This window comes from Mauremys reevesii, linkage group 11 (assembly GCF_016161935.1).
Source record: "Mauremys reevesii isolate NIE-2019 linkage group 11, ASM1616193v1, whole genome shotgun sequence".
In the NCBI taxonomy this organism is placed as follows: Eukaryota; Metazoa; Chordata; order Testudines; family Geoemydidae; genus Mauremys; species Mauremys reevesii.
In genome coordinates this window covers 75,605,857-75,624,045 of record NC_052633.1, presented here as the reverse complement: position 1 = coordinate 75,624,045, position 18,189 = coordinate 75,605,857, and the positions used below count along the sequence as shown (strand labels likewise).

General features: G+C 65.7%; 1 protein-coding gene across 1 annotated transcript in view; it reads left to right on the top strand.

Annotated features, from left to right (window-relative positions):
* The window catches only part of ABCB6 (ATP binding cassette subfamily B member 6 (Langereis blood group)), a 28,849-nt gene that overhangs the window by 3,023 nt on the left and 7,637 nt on the right, over window positions 1-18,189 (top strand). Inside the window, 12 exon segments of the mRNA XM_039495856.1 lie at window positions 791-1,322; window positions 3,993-4,130; window positions 10,088-10,277; window positions 12,829-12,921; window positions 14,534-14,726; window positions 15,408-15,424; window positions 15,427-15,528; window positions 16,014-16,123; window positions 16,456-16,521; window positions 16,855-16,980; window positions 17,190-17,266; window positions 17,974-18,037. Of these exon segments, the coding sequence (XP_039351790.1) occupies window positions 807-1,322; window positions 3,993-4,130; window positions 10,088-10,277; window positions 12,829-12,921; window positions 14,534-14,726; window positions 15,408-15,424; window positions 15,427-15,528; window positions 16,014-16,123; window positions 16,456-16,521; window positions 16,855-16,980; window positions 17,190-17,266; window positions 17,974-18,037 (1,692 nt within the window). The 5' untranslated portion in view covers window positions 791-806.

Here is an 18,189-nt window from a genome sequence, read left to right as displayed (position 1 = left end):
AGGGATAGCTCAGTGGTTTGAGCATTGGCCTGCTAAACCAGGGGTGTCAGTTCAATCCTTGAGGGGGCCACTTAGGGATCTGGGGCAAAAATCAGTACTTGGTCCTGCTAGTGAAGGCAGGGGGCTGGACTCTATGACCTTTCGAGGTCCCTTCCGGTTCTAGGAGATTGGTATAGCTCCAATTACTATTATTATTTATTATTGGTGCATGGGCACTCACATGCGTGTGTCTGCACAGCTGTCAGTGTGTATTTGCACACCTCAGTGCGTGGGTGCTCACATGCATGTCTGTGCCCAGCCATGCCAGCATGCATTGGTGCATTGGCACTCACGCATGTGTTGGCACAGCCATCAGTGTGTATTTGCACACCTCAGTGCGTGGGTGCTCACATGCATGTCTGTGCCCAGCCGTGCCAGCATGCATTGGTGCATGGGCACTCACGCATGTGTCTGCATAGCCGTCAGTGTGTATTTGCACACCTCAGTGTGTGGGTGCCCAGCTATGCCAGCATGCATTGGTGCTCACACACGCGTGTCTGTGCCCAGCCGTGCCAGCATGCATTGGTGCTCACACACGCGTGTCTGTGCCCAGCCGTGCCAGCCTGCATTGGTGCATGGGCACTCACGCATGTGTTGACACAGCCATTGGTGTGTATTTGCACACCTCAGTGCATGGGTGCTCACACACGTGTCTGTGCCCAGCCGTGCCAGCATGCATTGGTGCACAGCAGCTCGTGTCGGTGCCAGACCCCTGCTGAGCGGTTGTGTCTGTGCCGTTGTGTCTCCGCAGCCTCTCGCCCGGCAGGATGGTGGTGCTGGGGAGTTACTGCCCGGGGAACGGCACCGTCTCCCAGCCATGGACGCAGCAGGGGTTCTCCCCCTGCTTCTACTTCACGCTGGTGCCCACGGTGCTGCTGAGCGTCTGCCTCCTGCTGGGCGCCCTGCAGTACGCCTGCTACGCCCGCTTCGGCCGCGCCATGGAGCCCAAGCACATCCCCCGCTCGCGCCTCTACCACGCGCAGGTGCTGCTCTCGCTGCTGATGGCGGTGCAGCCCCTCGGCGCCCTCCTGTGGCAGGCGCTGGCTGCGGGCCCGCTGCACGGCTACGCGCTGCTGTACGGCTGCCTCTCGGCTGGGGGCTGGGGCTGCGCCCTCGGCCTCCTGCAGCTGGAGCACACCCGGGTGCTGGCGCAGGACAGGACCAGAGGCCACGGCACCGTCCTGCTGCTCTTCTGGGCGCTGGCCTTTGCCGCCGAGAACCTGGCCCTGGTGTCCTGGAGGAGCCCCCTCTGGTGGTGGTCCCTGGGAGACGCCCCTCAGAAGGTAGGGCGGGGGGCGGGGCATGGAGGGTTGGTGGAGCCCGGAGTGGGGGGCTTGGGGCTGCTGCTGGGTGCACCCCAGTCCCTCTTTGTGGTCCGGCCGCCACGCCCATGGATTGCACCCCCCGAGACCAGGGCAGAGCAGAGCCCTGCTGCCCAGGGGTCTGGAGCCCCGCTTGGCCCCATAGATGTCACTGGTGTTGGCTGGTCCAGCCCCTAACGCCAGGGCACCGGAGCCCGAAGGGTCCCCCCTCTGCCAGGCTGGCTGCCTCTGACCCCCCTTCCCCAGGCAGCCCTGCAGTGAGAGCTTGGGGGCTGCTCCCAGATGCCCCTCCCCCATTGCCAGGGCTGGGCCGGTTGTGCCAGTCACCGCCAGTGTCCAGCCGTGGGGAGGGCACCTGGCTGGCTCTACGAGCACTAGCTCCCGTGGGGGCGGGGCGGGGCGGGGCCCCTTAACTAGTTAATTGCGTCTGACTCCAGCGTACGCCCAGGGCAGTGCCCGGCTTGGACTGGAGTGCCCCAAACGCCAGGGCCCCGGCCCTTCCCGTGGGGACAGGCCCAGCGCAGCCACCTCCCATCTGGGGTCAAGTATCAGAGGGGAGCCGTGTTAGTCTGGATCTGTAAAAGCAGCAAAGAGTCCTGTGGCACCTTATAGACTAACAGACGTTTTGCAGCATGAGCTTTCGTGGGTGAATCCCCACTTCGTCGGATGCAAGAGTCTCTTGCATCTTTGCTGCCTCCCATCTGGGGAGTCTGGCCTGCTCTCCGGTCCGTATTGTTCATAATTCAGTCCCCTGGAATCCCCCCCCCCCCGCCTACCCCTCCAGGGCGTTTACCCTGCAGCCGCCGGGTACTCTGGGGAGAGGGAGCCCCTGTATCTCTCCCCCACCCCTGGGCCTGGGATTCCTGCTGAGTCACGGGGGGGTGGGGCTGGCAGTGGGGCAGGGATGTGGGGGGCGGGGCAGGGCTCCCGCTGGCTGTGTCCTGCTGAGTCACGGGGTGGGGCCGGCAGTGGGGCAGGCATGCGGGGGGCGGGGCAGGGCCCCCCGGGCTGTGTCCTGCTGCGGCCCGGGGGGGTGGAGCCAGCCGTGGGGCCGGCATGTGGGGGGCGGGGCAGGGCTCCCACTGGCTGTGTCCTGCTGAGTCATGGGGGTGGAGCCAGCAGTGGGGCAGGGATGTGGGGCCGGGCTGGGCTCCCGCGGGCTGGGTCCTGCTGAGTCACGGGGGGGTGGAGCCAGCAGTGGGGCAGGGATGTGGGGGGCAGGGCAGGGCTCCCGCTGGCTGTGTCCTGCTGAGTCACGGGGGGGTGGAGCCAGCAGTGGGGCAGGCATGTGGGGGGCGGGGCAGGGCTCCCATTGGCTGTGTCCTGCTGAGTCACGGGGGGGTGGAGCCGGCAGTGGGGCAGGCATGTGGGGGGTGGGGCAGGGCTCCCACTGGCTGTGTCCTGCTGAGTCACTGGCGGGGGGGGGGGTGTCTGCATTCTGGGTCCCCAGGGCTGGATGGGGGGCCCCCTTCCCTGCAGGGAGCTCATTCTAGTCCTGGGGCCAGTCACACAGCACTGAACCCCCAGGTCCTGCCCCCCCCCCATGGGTCGGGATATCTGTCCCGTCCCTCTTTGGTCCCACTGCGCAGATGGGGGGTAGCTCCCAGGGGAAGGGGGGGCTTTAGATACCCCCCCAGCCAGCCAGCTGCTCCCCCTTCAACCCAGCCCCGATATCTCATCTAGGGGCCCCTCGCTCCCCACAGCTCCTCCCGGGGTGGGACCCTGGCCCCTCTCCCCCAGCCTCACCTTGCAGCCATGGAGGGGGAGTCCCCTGCTGCGGGGTGCTAGGGGTACCAGTTCCCAGGCGACGGGAGCCCCCAGCCACATCCTAGAGCTCCAGCTGGCCAAGCTCCCCCACCCCTGGCTGGGGCAGGACGGCTCCCCCCAGCCTGGGCCGTGGGGCCCCTGTCTGCGCTGGGAGGGAGGTGGCTCCCAGACCTCACCGGACACAGAGGGGAGAGACTAGCTGGAGGGGGAGCTGCCAGGACGTGGCATGAGCCCCCCTCCCCCCATGGCTTGGTGCCCCCCGGGGCCTGGTCCTCAGCGGGACCCACGGTCCCGGATCCCGAGGATCCCTGGCCGTTGAAGAGTCCCTGGGAGGATCCGTCAGTGCGCCAGGCCCCAAGGGTCCCACTCCCCTCGGGGCAGCCCACGTGGCCTCCAGTGCTGAGCCTCTGGCCCCAGCCCTCCTGCTTGGCCTGTCAGCTCTGCCCAGCGAGCGCAGGCTGCGGTCGGAGCTGTTCGTGCTGCGCCGGATCCGTGCAGGCAGCCTGGGGAGGCCGCGAGTCGGCACGGGGCAGCGGAGGCTCGGACGAGGCCAGAGCGGCCAGCGGCAGGAACGTTTGGGCTCCGGCTCCCTCCCACCTGGTTCGTGGGCCTGCCACCCCGAGACATCGCCCGGTCTGAGCCCATCCACGCAGGCACGACCCAGCCCAGCCCAGCCCAGCCCAGCCCAGCGTCCTGCCTTCGCCCACGCACCTGGGCCCTTCCCCCTCCCAGTGCTGCCGGGGGCCCGCTTGTCTCTGAGCCCCGGGCCTGTTCTCCAGGTCTCTGGCTCGCAGCTGAGGGCTCCCACCTGCGGGGGGCTGGGATCGCGGGGGTGCAAATGGCTGATCTGTGGCCCCCTCGCAGGTGCAGTTCAGTCTGTGGGTGCTGCGATATGTCTGCACCTTCACCCTCTTCGTGCTGGGGATGAAGGCCCCCGGGCTGCCGCACAAGCCCTACATGCTGCTGGTGAACGAGGATGAGCGTGATGTGGAGAACAGGCAGGTGGGTCCCCCTGTCCCTCGCAGGTGTTGGTGGGGGGGCCTGCAGGGGGGCGGGGGGCGTCACCACAACAGGGCAGTGTTGGGTTATCGCAGTGGTTTGTGAGGTGTCAATCCTGCTGGCTCACTGGGGTGGTGGCTCAGTGCCCCACTTGGACACAAGGGAGGTGGGAGCAGCTCCATGAGGTGGGGAGGATCTAGGGTGTGGGCTGAGCAGGCCAGAAGGAGGAGCCCTTGTAACAAAGAGGCCTTTGGCGGGACACAACTGAGAGTATCAGTTTAGGACAAAGTAATTAGAGCAGGGCAGTCACAGCCCAAGGCTGGGGTCCTTCACTACTGAGGCACCAAACCAGCCAGACAGGGAGAACTCCGGTCTCACCCCACTGGCCAACCATAAGTCACACAAGCAATTCCCTCAGACACTCCAGTTACCCAGTATCACCACCAGCACCACTCCTTGTGGGGATGAATGGTTATGAAAACCAACACCCCAGTAAAAGAAATACGGTTCTCTAGATCCCAAAGGACCAAGCCCCAGACCAATATACAAGTCAGATCTTACCCACAAATCACACTTTTGCCAGTTCTGTAGAATCTAAAATCTAAAGGTTTATTCATAAAAAGAAAGAAATAGAGATGAGTTAAAATTGGTTAAAGGGACTCAAATACATACAATTATGGCAGAGTTCTTAGTTCAGGCTTGATGGGATCACTGCTGATTTAAGCCAGGCAAGTCTCTGGAGTACAAACATCCCAGCTGGGATGGGTCCTTCAGTCCGTTGTTCAGAGCTTCAGTTGTAGACGCCAATCTACATCTGAGCTTTCCTGGGAACGTTCAGACTTCTGACATCAGAAGCAGGATTGAAGACAAAATGGAGGGGTTTCCAGGGCCTTTGATATCCTCTGCCCTGTGGAAGGACCCCCCCCCCCTTTGTTCTAACTGTGGAAAATCACAGCAACAAGATGGAGGTTGGAGTCACATGGGCAAGTCACATGTCCGTGCATGACTCAGTTTGCAGGCCGAGGCCAGTGTTTCCGTGTTAGTTTGAACGTTCCCAGGAAAGCTCCGATGTGGGTTGGCGTCTCCCAAGGTCCATTGTCAGTGAAGTGTTTCTTGGTTGGGCACTTACTGAGAATTGTCCCTTCTCAAGAAGCTGCCCAAACGCTTCACTCAGGCTACTTAGAATCAAACACGCTGAGAGACGAGTACAGAGCCAATCGTCATAAGTTCAGCTACAAAGAGGATACAGACCTAGAGAGCATCAGAACCAGCGAATCGTAACCTCCCCTAGACACCTGACCCGACAACCTGTGACAAGAGTTGGTGCCACTACAGGACCTTGGTTGCAACAATGATCCTGTACGGTCCCAGTTCACGTCAATAACAGCCCAGCCCAGCCTGGACTGAGTTGAACTTTCCCTGGGTGCTGGGCAGATTGCAGGGCTGGAGGTGGGGCAGCAGGAGGGGAGCCAGCCCCAGGCTTTGGGGGCAGTTGGACCCTGCAGGATGGGGATTGGGGCTGCTGATGGCTCTGAGTGTGTCCCGGTCACCCGGCCTTGCCATCCGGCTGCAGCTCCCTCCTGAGGGCATGAATCGCGCCAGCTTCAGTGCACAGCGGGTGCGTCTGTCCCCCAGCCAACAGCGCCGGGCACCAAGCTGAACCCTTCACTAGGGCACGTCCACACGGCACTCAGCCCCACGGCTGGCCCGGGTCAGCGGGCCACGGCTGCGTGGCTATAAACCACAGTGTTGGCATCGGACACGTCCGAGAGCCCGGAGGTCTGCATGCCGTGTTATAGCCCCGTGGCACCCCACACACTCCCCTCCTGCTGCCCCATGCCCAGCCCCGCCCCCAGCTCCCCACTCACTGCCCTCCTGCTGCCCCACACCCAGCCCTGCACCCTGCCCCCAGCCCCACACTCACTCCCCTCCTGCTGCCCCACACCCAGCCCTGCACCCTGCCCCCAGCCCCACACTCACTCCCCTCCTGCTGCCCCACACCCAGCCCCGCCCCCAGCTCCCCACTCACTGCCCTCCTGCTGCCCCACGCCCAGCCCTGCCCCCAGCTCCCCACTCACTGCCCTCCTGCTGCCCCACGCCCAGCCCTGCCCCCAGCTCCCCACTCACTGCCCTCCTGCTGCCCCACGCCCAGCCCTGCCCCCAGCTCCCCACTCACTGCCCTTCTGCTGCCCCACACCCAGCCCTGCAATCTGCCCCCAGCCCCACACTCCGTCCGCACTGCCCTACGCCCAGCCCTTCGCTTCCCCAGGAAGCACCCAAAGCCTGTCTCCAGCCCTCACCTGTCCTGGGGGGTGTCTGGTGCCCCCTGCTCCACTTCTCCCTGGGGCGAGGAGTGTCCGGTGCCCATGGACACTGAAGGACTGCAAAGGGGGGGAAGCCAGCGCACAGGGTTGCAGCACTGCTCAGATTTGACCGGGCACCCCTCCATCATGCCAGGAGGGAAGGGGCTTTGCCATTAAGCCACCCAGCTCTGGTCAGAGAGCTGCGGGGTGGGTGGGGGCTTGCTGCACCCCTGGTATGTGTAATCTCGTCTAAGGCCCCCATCGCCTGGGAGCTCAGTATGCATTACTGCCCCCCGCTCGCCCGTGCCTTGGTGTGATGGGCACCGCACCCCCAAAGCATGTAGCAAGGTGCCCCCACCCCAGCCCTCCAAGAAGAGGGGGGGGCAGATGCCCTGCCTGGGGTGACGATGGAGCTGGAGAAGTTTGTGAGGGGCTGGGAAAGGTTCCCACTGTGGGTTTGTAGTGGGCAGGGCTGGGGTGAGCCGTAGTTCCAGTGAGTTCCTCCCACGGCCTGGGGCCGGCCCTGAGGTCTGGCCCGCTGTCCCCTGCCCAGACGAGAGCAGAACAACCAGGGGGCCCAGGAGGCTGTATCTGTGGTCTCCAGCCCGGATCCCTGGGCACGGCCCATGGAGATCAGGACCGGACCCTGGGACTTGCCTCAGTACAGTCCGTCCCCGTGCCTAGGATGGGGACTAGGGGGACGCAGGCCTCGATGGGACCCCCTGGACCATCGAGTCCAGCTGCTGCTCTTGCAGCCGACAGGTCAGCGCACTCAGACATGCCTCACGCTCCATCTTCAAACCAGTCAGGGGGCCCCGCTGCTCCAAGGGGAGGCTGTCCCAGAACCTCCCTCCCCGTATCCAGGCTGCGGGTCCTGCTAGCCAGTTTGTCCCATTGCTCCTGAGTAGCCCCCTGTCACGGCGTCCCCGGGCGCTGCTCTGGAGCTGCTCCCCACCAAGCCAGGCAGGACTCTGGGGAGCCTCCTCTCCCTCGGAGCAGCCTGTCTGCAGGGCAAGAAGCTCCCACGGCTTCACCTCCTGGGTCTGACCTTGGAGCATTCAGCATCCTCTGCCCCTCCGTGCGCTTCCCCCAGCGAGTCTGCCCAGGCGGGGTCCTGGGGGGCCACAGGGTCCTGCCCCCCCACTGCGCAGTCAGACGTGACTCTCAGCCAGCCAGTGACACAGAGGTTTATTCGATGACAGGAACAGGGTCTAACACAGAGCTTGTAGGTACCGCGAACCGGACCCCTCAGCCGGGTCCATCTTGGGGAGACAGGAAGACCAGACCCCGTCTGGGCCCTCCCTCCATTTCCCCAGCCAGCTCCAAACTGAAACTCCCTCCAGCATCTCACTCAGCCCCCCCCCCCCCGCCTTTGTCCATTTCCTGGGCAGAGGTGTCACCTGGCTCCACCCCCCCTCCTGGGTTCTCATGTTACGTGCTCAGGTATCTTCCCTCAAGGACAGTCTCCCATCCCCAGTGCAGCCAGTCCCAGCAAAACTCCCCTGCCACCTTCCCAGGCCAGCTCTCCCCTCCCCCTGCGCGTCACAGGCCCCCACCCAGCATTCAAAGCCAACATTAAGAACGTTCCCACTTGGTCACCCCCAGCCCAGCCCAGCCCAGCCCAGCGGCTCTGCCAGGCCCCAGGGCTCAGGCTCCGGAGGAGGAACCGTGGTGGGAATGGAGCTCTCCATGGGGTTTATTCTGTCGTTCGTTTCAGTCCTTCCCCCGCCCCCAGCCCAGGGATGACCCTGGCAGGGGCTGGATCTAGTGTGTAAACGTGACCCAGCAGAGAATGGGTTTGAGCGAGGAGTGAAGCTGCCAGCAGATGGTGCTGCCGGCTCGGTGTCCCTGCTGGCCTGTCCCTTGGCAGGGGATGTGAGCTGCCAGGGCCGCGTTGCCAGCAGGCCGTGGGTCACTCCGGCGCAGCGGGGGGCAGCCGGACTCTGGCTCCCTGCCCTGGCGCTGCGGGAGCGGAACCCTGGGGTCAGGGGTCAGGGCCCCCCATGGCTGAGCACAGCACAGTCTGCACTCCTGAGGTCAGGGCCCCCCCATCAGTCCTCTCCCCTCCCACAAGCCCGGGGTGCTGCGCACCTGTGCCAGGCTTCCCCCCACGTCCCCACTGCCCCATACGAGCAGCAGGACTCACACTTCAGCCTCCTCCTCCAAGGCCTAGGAGCACCTGCTCCCCCGCGCCCCAGTGCCAGGGTCACCCCACACCCCCATTCACCCCACACCCCAGTGCCCCGTTCACCCTGTGCCCCAGTGCCAGGGTCACTCCATGCCCCAGTGCCCCATTCACCCCAGTGCCAGGTTCACCCCGCACCCCAGTGCCCCATTCACCCCAGTGCCAGGTTCACCCCGCACCCCAGTGCCCTGTTCACCCTGTGCCCCAGTGCCAGGGTCACCCCGCACCCCCCATCACCCCACACCCCAGTGCCCCCTTCACCCCATACCCCAGTGCCCTGTTCACCCTGTGCCCCAGTGCCAGGGTCACCCCGCACCCCAGTGCCCCATTCACCCCAGTGCCAGGGTCACGCCGCACCCCCATTCACCCCACACCCCAGTGCCAGGGTCACTCCATGCCCCAGTGCCCCATTCACCCCAGTGCCAGGTGTCACGGAGTGTGGGGGAGTCCGGCCCTGCACCCCTCTTCCTGGGACTCACAGTGACTCTCAGCCAGCCAGTAAAACAGAAGGTTTATTGAACAACAGGAACACCGGATACAGCCCAGCTTGTGTTCAGAGCCAGGACCCCTCAATCTGGCCTTTCTGGGGGGTTCAGGGTGCTTGGATCCCCGCCTAGGATCCCCTGGAAACCCACCTCCCAGCTCCCAACCGAAGACTGACTTCACTCCACCCTTCCCTTTTGTCTAGCCCCAGCCAGAGGTGTCACCTCCCCTCCCCCAGGCCTAGCTCATGTTACAGTCTGAATACCTGCATCTCACCTAAAATCGTCCCTGCTCTCCCATCCCCCATACAGACAGCCCCTGCTCCACCACACCAGGGTCACCCCACACCCCCATTCACCCCACACCCCAGTGCCAGGGTCACCCCACACCCCAGTGCCCCATTCACCCCAGTGCCAGGGTCACCCCACATCCCAGTGCCAGGGTCACCCCACACCCCCATTCACCCCACACCCCAGTGCCCCGTTCACCCTGTGCCCCAGTGCCAGGGTCACTCCACGCCCCAGTGCCCCATTCACCCCAGTGCCAGGTTCACCCCGCACCCCAGTGCCCTGTTCACCCCAGTGCCAGGGTCACCCCGCACCCCAGTGCCCCATTCACCCCAGTGCCAGGGTCACCCCACACCCCCATTCACCCCACACCCCAGTGCCCCGTTCACCTCAGTGCCCCATTCACCCCAGTGCCAGGGTCACCCTGCACCCCCGTTCACCCAGTCCCCCATTCACCCTGTGCCCCAGTGCCAGGGTCACCCCACATCCCGGTGCCAGGGTCACCCCACACCCCGGTGCCTCATTCACCCCGGTGCCAGGGTCACCCCGCGCCCAATGGGATCAGCACCCCAGGCCTGGGAGCTTTTGCCCCCTGCCCGGGTACCCCCCGTCCCTTAGTGACTCGTGCTGCTCGGGGGCCGGGGGTGAAGGGACGGATCCCCCTGGGCACACACCCCTCCTCACCCCCTTTCCCCGTCGCAGCCCCTCCTGGCTGGAGACCGCGGCAGCCACTCCACCTGGAAGGATTTGGGCCGGAAGCTGCGGCTGCTGGTGCAGTACGTGTGGCCGCGGGGCAGCCCCCTGCTGCAGGGCCTGGTGCTGTTCTGCATGACGCTGATGGGGCTGGAGCGCGTCATCAACGTCTTCGTGCCCATCTACTACAAGAACATCGGTGAGGCCCGTGGGGAGGGCGGGGGAAGGGGTCGCGCCCCCAGGGCAGGCTGGCACGGCCCTGGCGCTGTCCAGGGACCCCTCTGGCAGACACAGCTGCGTGGAGCTACGGGCTGTGGGAGGGGTGGCTGAAGCTTGGTGGCCAGGCCCAGGGGACCCTCCCCTTGCCCCAGGACGCGCTGGTTCCCATGGCCCATGCTCTGTCCGCAGCCCCCTGGGCAGAGGCCCTGTGTGGAGGGGAGCTGCTGCACGTATTGGGCAGTGCCGGGGCTTCTCCACCAGGGGGTGCTCCCCTATGGGGCTTTATAGGGGGGCTGGGATGAGCCGGTGTTTCGGGGGGAGGCAGCCCTCAGCCAAAGGCCAGCCAGGATCCACTGCGGCACTGGGAGGTGCAGCTCAGTCCCTGCCCTGCGTCCAGCCCGGGGCAGCCCCTGGGGCCCAGCCTGGCTCTGCTGCGTGCCCAGCCAGCTCGGGGGGTCATAGCGGGGGCCTTGTGGGACGGAGGCAGCAGCTTTGGGGTCTGGAGTCTCTAACCCGGCCTGGCAGGAGAGTGTGTCCTGGGGCTGAGAGGGGACCTGCCTTCTGCACCCTCGATCAGGTGCTGCTTCTCTGGTGTGTCCATCCCGCAGGCACCCAACTCACAGGGATCCCTCACCCAGCGCTGAGATGCAGCCACCTCTGGGTGGGGTGAGGGTGCTGTTTATACAGGGATCCCTGACCCAGTGCTGAGATGCAGCCACCTCTGGGGTGGGGCACAGCAGCAGAATAACAGCAGGCTGGCACAGGAGGCAAAGGACAGGTCTGCCTCCAGTGGCAATTGCAGGGGGCTCAGGGAAGCAGGATGCTGGGCCTGACGCCCTGACTCAGTGGGCTGATGGGCTCCGGGCTCCACACTTCGTGCTGCTCTGAGTGGCTCCGATCTGGGCCGGGCTGGAAGGTGGGAGTCCCTGGCCGGCTCGCTGCCAGAGCCGGCCAGTGGGGCTGGTGGAGCGCGGGGCCCCTTCCTTTGTTGCTGCTGGGGCTGCTGTGTGCCAGGTTCCCAGGCCCCGGCGGGCGGCCCGGGTGCCAGCTCCCGGCGCTAGGTCAGGCATCGAGAATGGGAGAGGCCGGCCCTGGCGCCTGCCTTTCAGCCTTGACTTCTAGACTTACAAAGGCGTCGCTAAGCGGTGCTGGCAGGAGGCTCCGGGGCGGATAATGGGGGGTCTGAATGGGGGGGAGCGGCCCGTGGCCTGCATACAAAATGCCTGCCCCCCTCCCCCCCGCTACGGGTGGGGGCAGGGAGGATGCTGCTGTCCAGCCTCCCATCAGCCCCAGGCCGGAGGCTGCAGTCTCGTCTCCCCATCCCAGCCCTGCGCTGGCCGGGGCCCCAAGGCCCCCCTTGGGGGGCTCCCTGGGGTTGGGGGGAGCTTGGTCCCAGATTGCCCAGCCCCGGCGCTTGGCTGCCCCCTGCAGGCCTCCTCTGGCCACCCCTGTGTTCTCCCCAGGCCCCTGGGTTACGTGCAGCGGGTGCCCCTGCCTGTCCCCAGGCTCGGGCGGCTGGGGGGTGAGGGGTCCGTCTCTGAGCAGTGGGAAGCAATGCGCCCCCCCCGCAAGGCCCCCCCCGCTCCCCGGCTCACGTGGACAAAGCCCAAGCCAGGAACAAGGCCCCTTTGTGTGCGCTCCAGGCCCCTGCCACCCGCCAGGCTCTGCAGCTACCTTAAAGTGTGTGTGTGGGGGGGACGGACGGACGACAGGGCTAGTTTGGGGGGGCAAAGAAAGGGGGGAGTGACGGGAGAGGGGCTGAGTACGTACTGGCACGTTTCTCATTGGTGGGGAACGAGAACCCTGGGTAGCAGGTGGGGGGCAGGGCTAGGGCCTGGGCTGGGGGGCAGGGCTGGGCATTGGGGGCAGCCCTCCTCTCCCCCACAGCTGCCCTGCTGAATGCCCTCCCTGCCCCAGTCGTATTAGCTTTGCCCCATGATAACGAGCCCACACACGCCAGACCCCTCCTGCCCCCGAGCCTGCCCCGTGTTCTGCCCGAGCTGCCCCCCCAGGCTGTGGGGAGTGAGGCGCTTGGGGGAATTCTCTGGGGCAGTTCCCCCACATGGTGCTAGGGGCCACGGTCTCTCAGGGCCCCCCACAGACCCCCTGCATTCACTGCTCAGCCCAGGGCCCTTTCCCCAGGGTCACAGCTGGCCCCGGTGTCCCCTTCGGCCTGCCACAGTGCCAAGGGGCCCAGGAGTCGCCTTCACCTGGCCTAACCGCACCGGGGCTGTTGGGCCCCACCCCAGAAGAGGCTGCAGTTCAGTGCTGGGTGCTGCTGCCTGGTGGTCGGGGGTGTGGGCCGTGTTCTCTCTAGCAGCGCTGAGCCCAAGCTCCTGCCTAGCGGGAGGGCGCCGGCTGGGCAGTGGCACCCTGGCACGTGTGGGGGAGCAGCACCGTGAGAAGATGGGGGAGGGACGGCACGGGGGTTGGGGTGCCACGCAGGCCCCAGCTCCCTCGCTCGGCTGCAGGGAAGTGCTGCCAGCCGCCCCCGCCCCCAGCGCTCTGATCCGGGTCTCCCATCTCCCCAGTGAACGAGCTGACGGAGGGCACCGCCTGGCACACGGTCGCCTGGACCATCTGCACCTACGTGTTCCTGAAGTTCCTGCAGGGTGGAGGCGCCGGTAGGACCTGCCTTGGGGCTGGGCCTGGGGGGCTCCCGGCTGGGTGGGGTGGGGCTGGTGGAGATGCTGTCCCATGGGAGGGTAGCGGGCAGTGCCCTGCACTCAATTCATCCTTAACCCCCTAGCCAGGGACGATCCCCGGCTGGGCCCCCCAACCCTCTGGACCTGGCAGGGGGCAGTCCCTCGGGCAGTCCTGGGGGCACTGTCCTGCCCAGACTGGGGCTGCTATGGCAGGGGCGTGGGCAGTGCTGGGCACAGAGGGGCACGCTGGAGGGCAGCAGGGGGCTTGGGGAATTCTCTGGAACAGGCCAGCAGAGGGAGCAGATTAGCCAGCCCGTGCCCAGCTTTGGCCCAGCTCCCCTTGGCTGCCAGGGTTTGGGAGCTGGGGGCTGGTGTCTAGGCATTGGGCTCAACGGGTCGTGATCAACGGCTCCATGTCTAGTGGGCAGCCAGTATCAAGCAAAGTGCCCCAAGGATCGGTCCTGGGGCTGGTTTTGTTCAATATCTTCATTAACGATCTGGAGGATGGTGTGGGCTGCACCCTCAGCACGTTTGCAGATGACACTAAACTGGGAAGAGTGGTTGATACGCTGGAGGGTAGGGCTAGGATACAGAGGGACCTAGACAAATTAGAGGACTGGGCCAAAAGAAACCTGATGAGGTTCAACAAGGACAAGTGCAGAGTCCTGCACTTAGGACGGCAGAATCCCAGGCACTGCTACAGACTAGGGACCGAATGGCTGGGCAGCAGTTCTGCAGAAAGGACCTAGGGGTTACAGTGGACGAGAAGCTGGATATGAGTCAGCAGTGTGCCCTTGTTGCCAAGAAGGCTAATGGCATTTTGGGCTGTATAAGTAGGGGCATTGCCAGCAGATGGAGGGATGTGATCATTCCCCTCTATTAAGGACTGGTGAGGCCTCATTTGGAGTACTGTGTCCAGTTTTGGGCCCCACACTACAAGAAGGATGTGGATAAATTGGAGAGAGTCCAGCAGAGCGCAACAAAAATGATTAGGGGGCTGGAGCACATGACTTATGAGGAGAGGCTGAGGGAACTGGGATTGTTTAGTCTGCAGAAGAGAAGAATGAGGGGGGATTTGATAGCTGCTTTCAACTACCGGAAAGGGGGTTCCAAAGAGGATGGATCTAGACTGTTCTCAGTGGTGGCAGATGACAGAACAAGGAGCAATGGTCTCAAGTTGCAGTGGGGGAGGTCTAGGTTGGATATTAGGAAACACTATTTCCCTAGGAGGGTGGTGAAGCACTGGAATGGGTTCCCTAGGGAGGTGGTGGAATCTCCATCCTTAGAGGTTTTTAAGGCCTGGCTTGACAAAGCCCTGGCTGGGATGATTTAGTTGGGGTTGGTCCTGCTTTGAGCAGGGGGTTGGACTAGATCCCTCCTGAGGTCCCTTCCAACCCTGAGATTCTGTGATTCTATGATTTCCAGGGGCCCCTTGGCGCTTGGGGTGGGGCGGGAGCTGCCCCAGGCCTAGCCTAGGGGGTGGCTCTGGGTGCCACGTACCCCCTCGCCCCGGTGGGCCCTGGCCGTACCAGCTGTGGGCAGTGGGTGGGGGAGGTCTCTGCTGATTCATCTTGTGTCATTCTCCCTGCAGGCTCCACCGGCTTCGTTAGCAACCTGCGCACCTTCCTGTGGATCCGGGTGCAGCAGTTCACCAACCGGCAGGTCCAGGTGCGTCTCTTCGCCCACCTGCACGGCCTGTCCCTGCGCTGGCACCTGGGGCGCAAGACGGGCGAGGTGCTGCGCAGCGTGGACAGGGGCACCAGCAGCGTTAACAGCCTGCTCAGGTACCGCGCGGGGCGGGGGACCTGCCCGAGGGGTCCGGCCAGCCAGGGGAGCCTCCTGCAGCCTCACCTCCAAAGCCCCCTCCCCGCCCAGCAGGGTCACCAGTACCAGGAGCGGGGCTGGCCCAGGTGGGGGGTGAGAAGGGGATGGTGCAAGGGGGATACGGTGGGGGTTGGCTTTGGGCAGAAGGAGAGGTGGGGGGTGAGGGTGGGTCGGGGGAAGATGGGCAGGGCAGAGGGACTGGTAGGGGTGGGGATGAGGGTGTGAGGGGTGGGCAGGGCTGTGAGGTGGGGAGGTGGATCGGGGTGGGGATGGGGAGGGCAGAGGGTGTGAGGGTGGGCACGGCCATGGGGGGAGGAGGTGGATCGGGGTGGGGGTGGCCTGGGCCATGGGGCGGCGGGGGGGAGATGGGGCGGGCAGAGGAGGGGGGGGGTGGCCCGGGCCATGGGGCGGCGGGGGGAGCTGGGGCGGGCAGATGGGGTGGGGGGTGGCCCGGGCCATGGGGCGGTGGGGAGATGGGGCGGGCAGAGGAGGTGGGGTGGCCCGGGCCATGGGGCGGTGGGGAGATGGGGCGGGCAGAGGAGGTGGGGTGGCCCGGGCCATGGGGCAGCGGGGAAGGGGGTAGGGATGGGCAGGGCAGGGTGACCCTGGGCTGACGTGACCTTCCTGTCCCCGCCCCACAGCTACATCATCTTCAGCATCTTCCCACCATCGCTGACATCGTCATCGGCATCATCTACTTCAGCTCGGCCTTCAGCCTCTGGTTCGGGCTCATCATCTTCGTCTGCATGAGCCTCTACCTGAGTGCGTGCGGGGGGGCCCGGCGCTGCTCGGCCCAGCGAGGAGGGGGGAGGGCGGTGGGGGGCTGTGCAGCTTGGTCTGGCGGGAGGGGAGGCGGCGGGGGCCCTGCGCTACTCAGCCTGGCGGAGGGTGGAGGGCGCGGGGGGGGGCCCTGCGCTACTCAGCCTGGCGGGAGGGTGGAGGGCAGCGGGGGGGGCCCTGAGCTGCTCGGCCCGCGGGGTGGGGGCCGGGCGGTGTGGGGGGGCGGGGCGTGGCGGGGTGGGGGGGGCTGTGCTTCTCGGCCTGGCGGGACAGGGAGGGCAGCGGGGGGGCCCTGAGCTGCTCGGGCCGCTGGGAGGGGGGAGGGCGGCGGGGGTGCTGCCCGGGATGGTTGTGCTGGGATCCCTCCCCCACCCGCACTCGGTGACCCTGGTGCACAGATCTGGGGGAGCAGGGGCTGAGGGGCCGGGCGGCAGGACCCAGTGACATGCGACACCCCCCCTCTGTAGCCCTGACCATCATCATCACAGAGTGGAGAACCAAGTACCGGCGGGACATGAACTCCCGCGACAACGAGGCCAAGGCCCGGGCCGTGGACTCGCTGCTCAACTTCGAGACGGTACCGACCCGCGGGCGGGGCCTTGGGGAGATCCGCCCGGGGGCTGAGCTCCGGGGCGCTGGCGGAGTGGGGGGGCTCCGGGGGCATGGGGGCGGCTCTCCCGGGAGGGAGCATGGGGAAGAAAGTGTGGAGGTGCTGAGCCCTGGGGGCAGGTGGGGGGCCGGGGCTGGGCAGTCTCTGGGGAGGGGGGGCGGGAGGCTGGTGCTGAGGCGTGCGGGGCCGGTTCTCAGCCGGGGGCTGGGCAGTCTCCAGGGAGGGGGACAGGGAGCGGTGGGTGAGTGGGTGGGTGGGAGATGGATGCAGGTGCTGAGTCCCGGCTCCGTGTGTTTCAGGTGAAGTATTACAACGCGGAGAGCTATGAAGTGAATCGATTCAATGACGCCATCCTGAAGTACCAGGTGCTGGGGGGCTGGGAGGGGCGCCCATCCCTGGGCCTAGCTCCCCTCACCGCCCTGCACTGGGGGATGGGGCAGTTGGCAGCCCCAGGGGGCTAAGCATGAGCCCAGCCTGCCCCTCTGCATTGCAGGGGGGGCAGCCCTGCAAGGGGAGCCTCAGCTGCCTGCACCCCAATGGGGTTTAGAGCAGATACATTGTAGGGGGGCCAAATTCAGCTCAGAGGTGGGGGAGGCACTGGGGGGCCAGTGGGTTGAGCATGGGGCATGCCTATTGCTGGGGATGTGGCTCTGGGGGGAAGGGGGACCCTGACACTCCCTCCCACCGCCCCCCGGCAGGTCTCGGAGTGGAAGGTCAACGCCTCGCTGGCCCTGCTGAACCAGACCCAGAACCTGATCATCGGCCTGGGGCTGCTGGCCGGCTCCCTGCTCTGCGCCTACTTTGTGACTGAGAAGAAGTTCCAGGTGAGTCTGGGGCCAGCCCATGCCCCCCAGAAGCCCTGGCATGTTCTGGGCCGCGAGCCCCCCGTGGACAGAGATGCCCCTGGTCAGCTCTGCCCCAGCCCCCACTGCTGCACCCCAGCTGGGTGCCCCTGACCCCTGCCGGCCTGGGGGAGCCAGGGGTGGGGGCCCTGGCTCCAGCTCTGATGCGCGTCTCTCCCCATCTCTGCCAGGTGGGGGACTTTGTCCTGTTCGGCACCTACATCATCCAGCTCTACACGCCGCTCAACTGGTTCGGCACCTACTACAGGTAACGCCAGCGTGGGAGAAACCTACCCGAGCCAGGCCATTGGGCCAGCTAGCCTGTAGCCCCGCCCCTTGCTGCATTCGATCAGGCCATTGGGCCAGCTAGCCTGTAGCCCCGCCCCTTGCTGCACTGGATCAGGCCATTGGGCCAGCTAGCCTGTAGCCCCGCCCCTTGCTGCACTGGATCAGGCCATTGGGCCAGCTAGCCTGTAGCCCCGCCCCTTGCTGCACTGGATCAGGCCATTGGGCCAGCTAGCCTGTAGCCACGCCCCTTGCCGCACTGGATCAGGCCATTGGGCCAGCTAGCCTGTAGCCCCGCCCCTTGCCGCACTGGATCAGGCCATTGGGCCAGCTAGCCTGTAGCCCCGCCCCTTGCCGCACTGGATCAGGCCATTGGGCCAGCTAGCCTGTAGCCCCGCCCCTTGCTGCACTGGATCAGGCCATTGGGCCAGCTAGCCTGGTAGCTCCGCCCCATGTGGCAGATCAGGCCATTGGTCCATCTAGGCTGTGGCCCCGCCTCCTGCTGCACTGGATCAGGCCATTGGTCTGCCCAGCCCACCCTGTTGCTGCTGGCACTTTGCTGGTGAAATCCCCCTTGAGGTGTGGCCAAGGTAGCTCCCCCCTCCCCACACCATGGGGGTGGGAATGGCTGGGCTGAGTGGGGCAGTGGCCCCCTGTCCCATCTTCACCTGCCCTGTCCTCCGCCTGCAGGATGATCCAGAGCTCCTTCATCGACATGGAAAACATGTTCGAGCTCTTCAAGGAGGAACAAGAGGTGGGTGCCCCGCCCCCTGCCTTCAGCTCCGCCCCCAGGAGGGGGCCACACCCCCTGCCACGCCCCCTGCCTTCAGCTCCGCCCCCAGGAGGGGCCACATCTGCCACACCCCCTGCCCTCAGCTCCGCCCCCAGGAGGTGGGTGCCCCACCC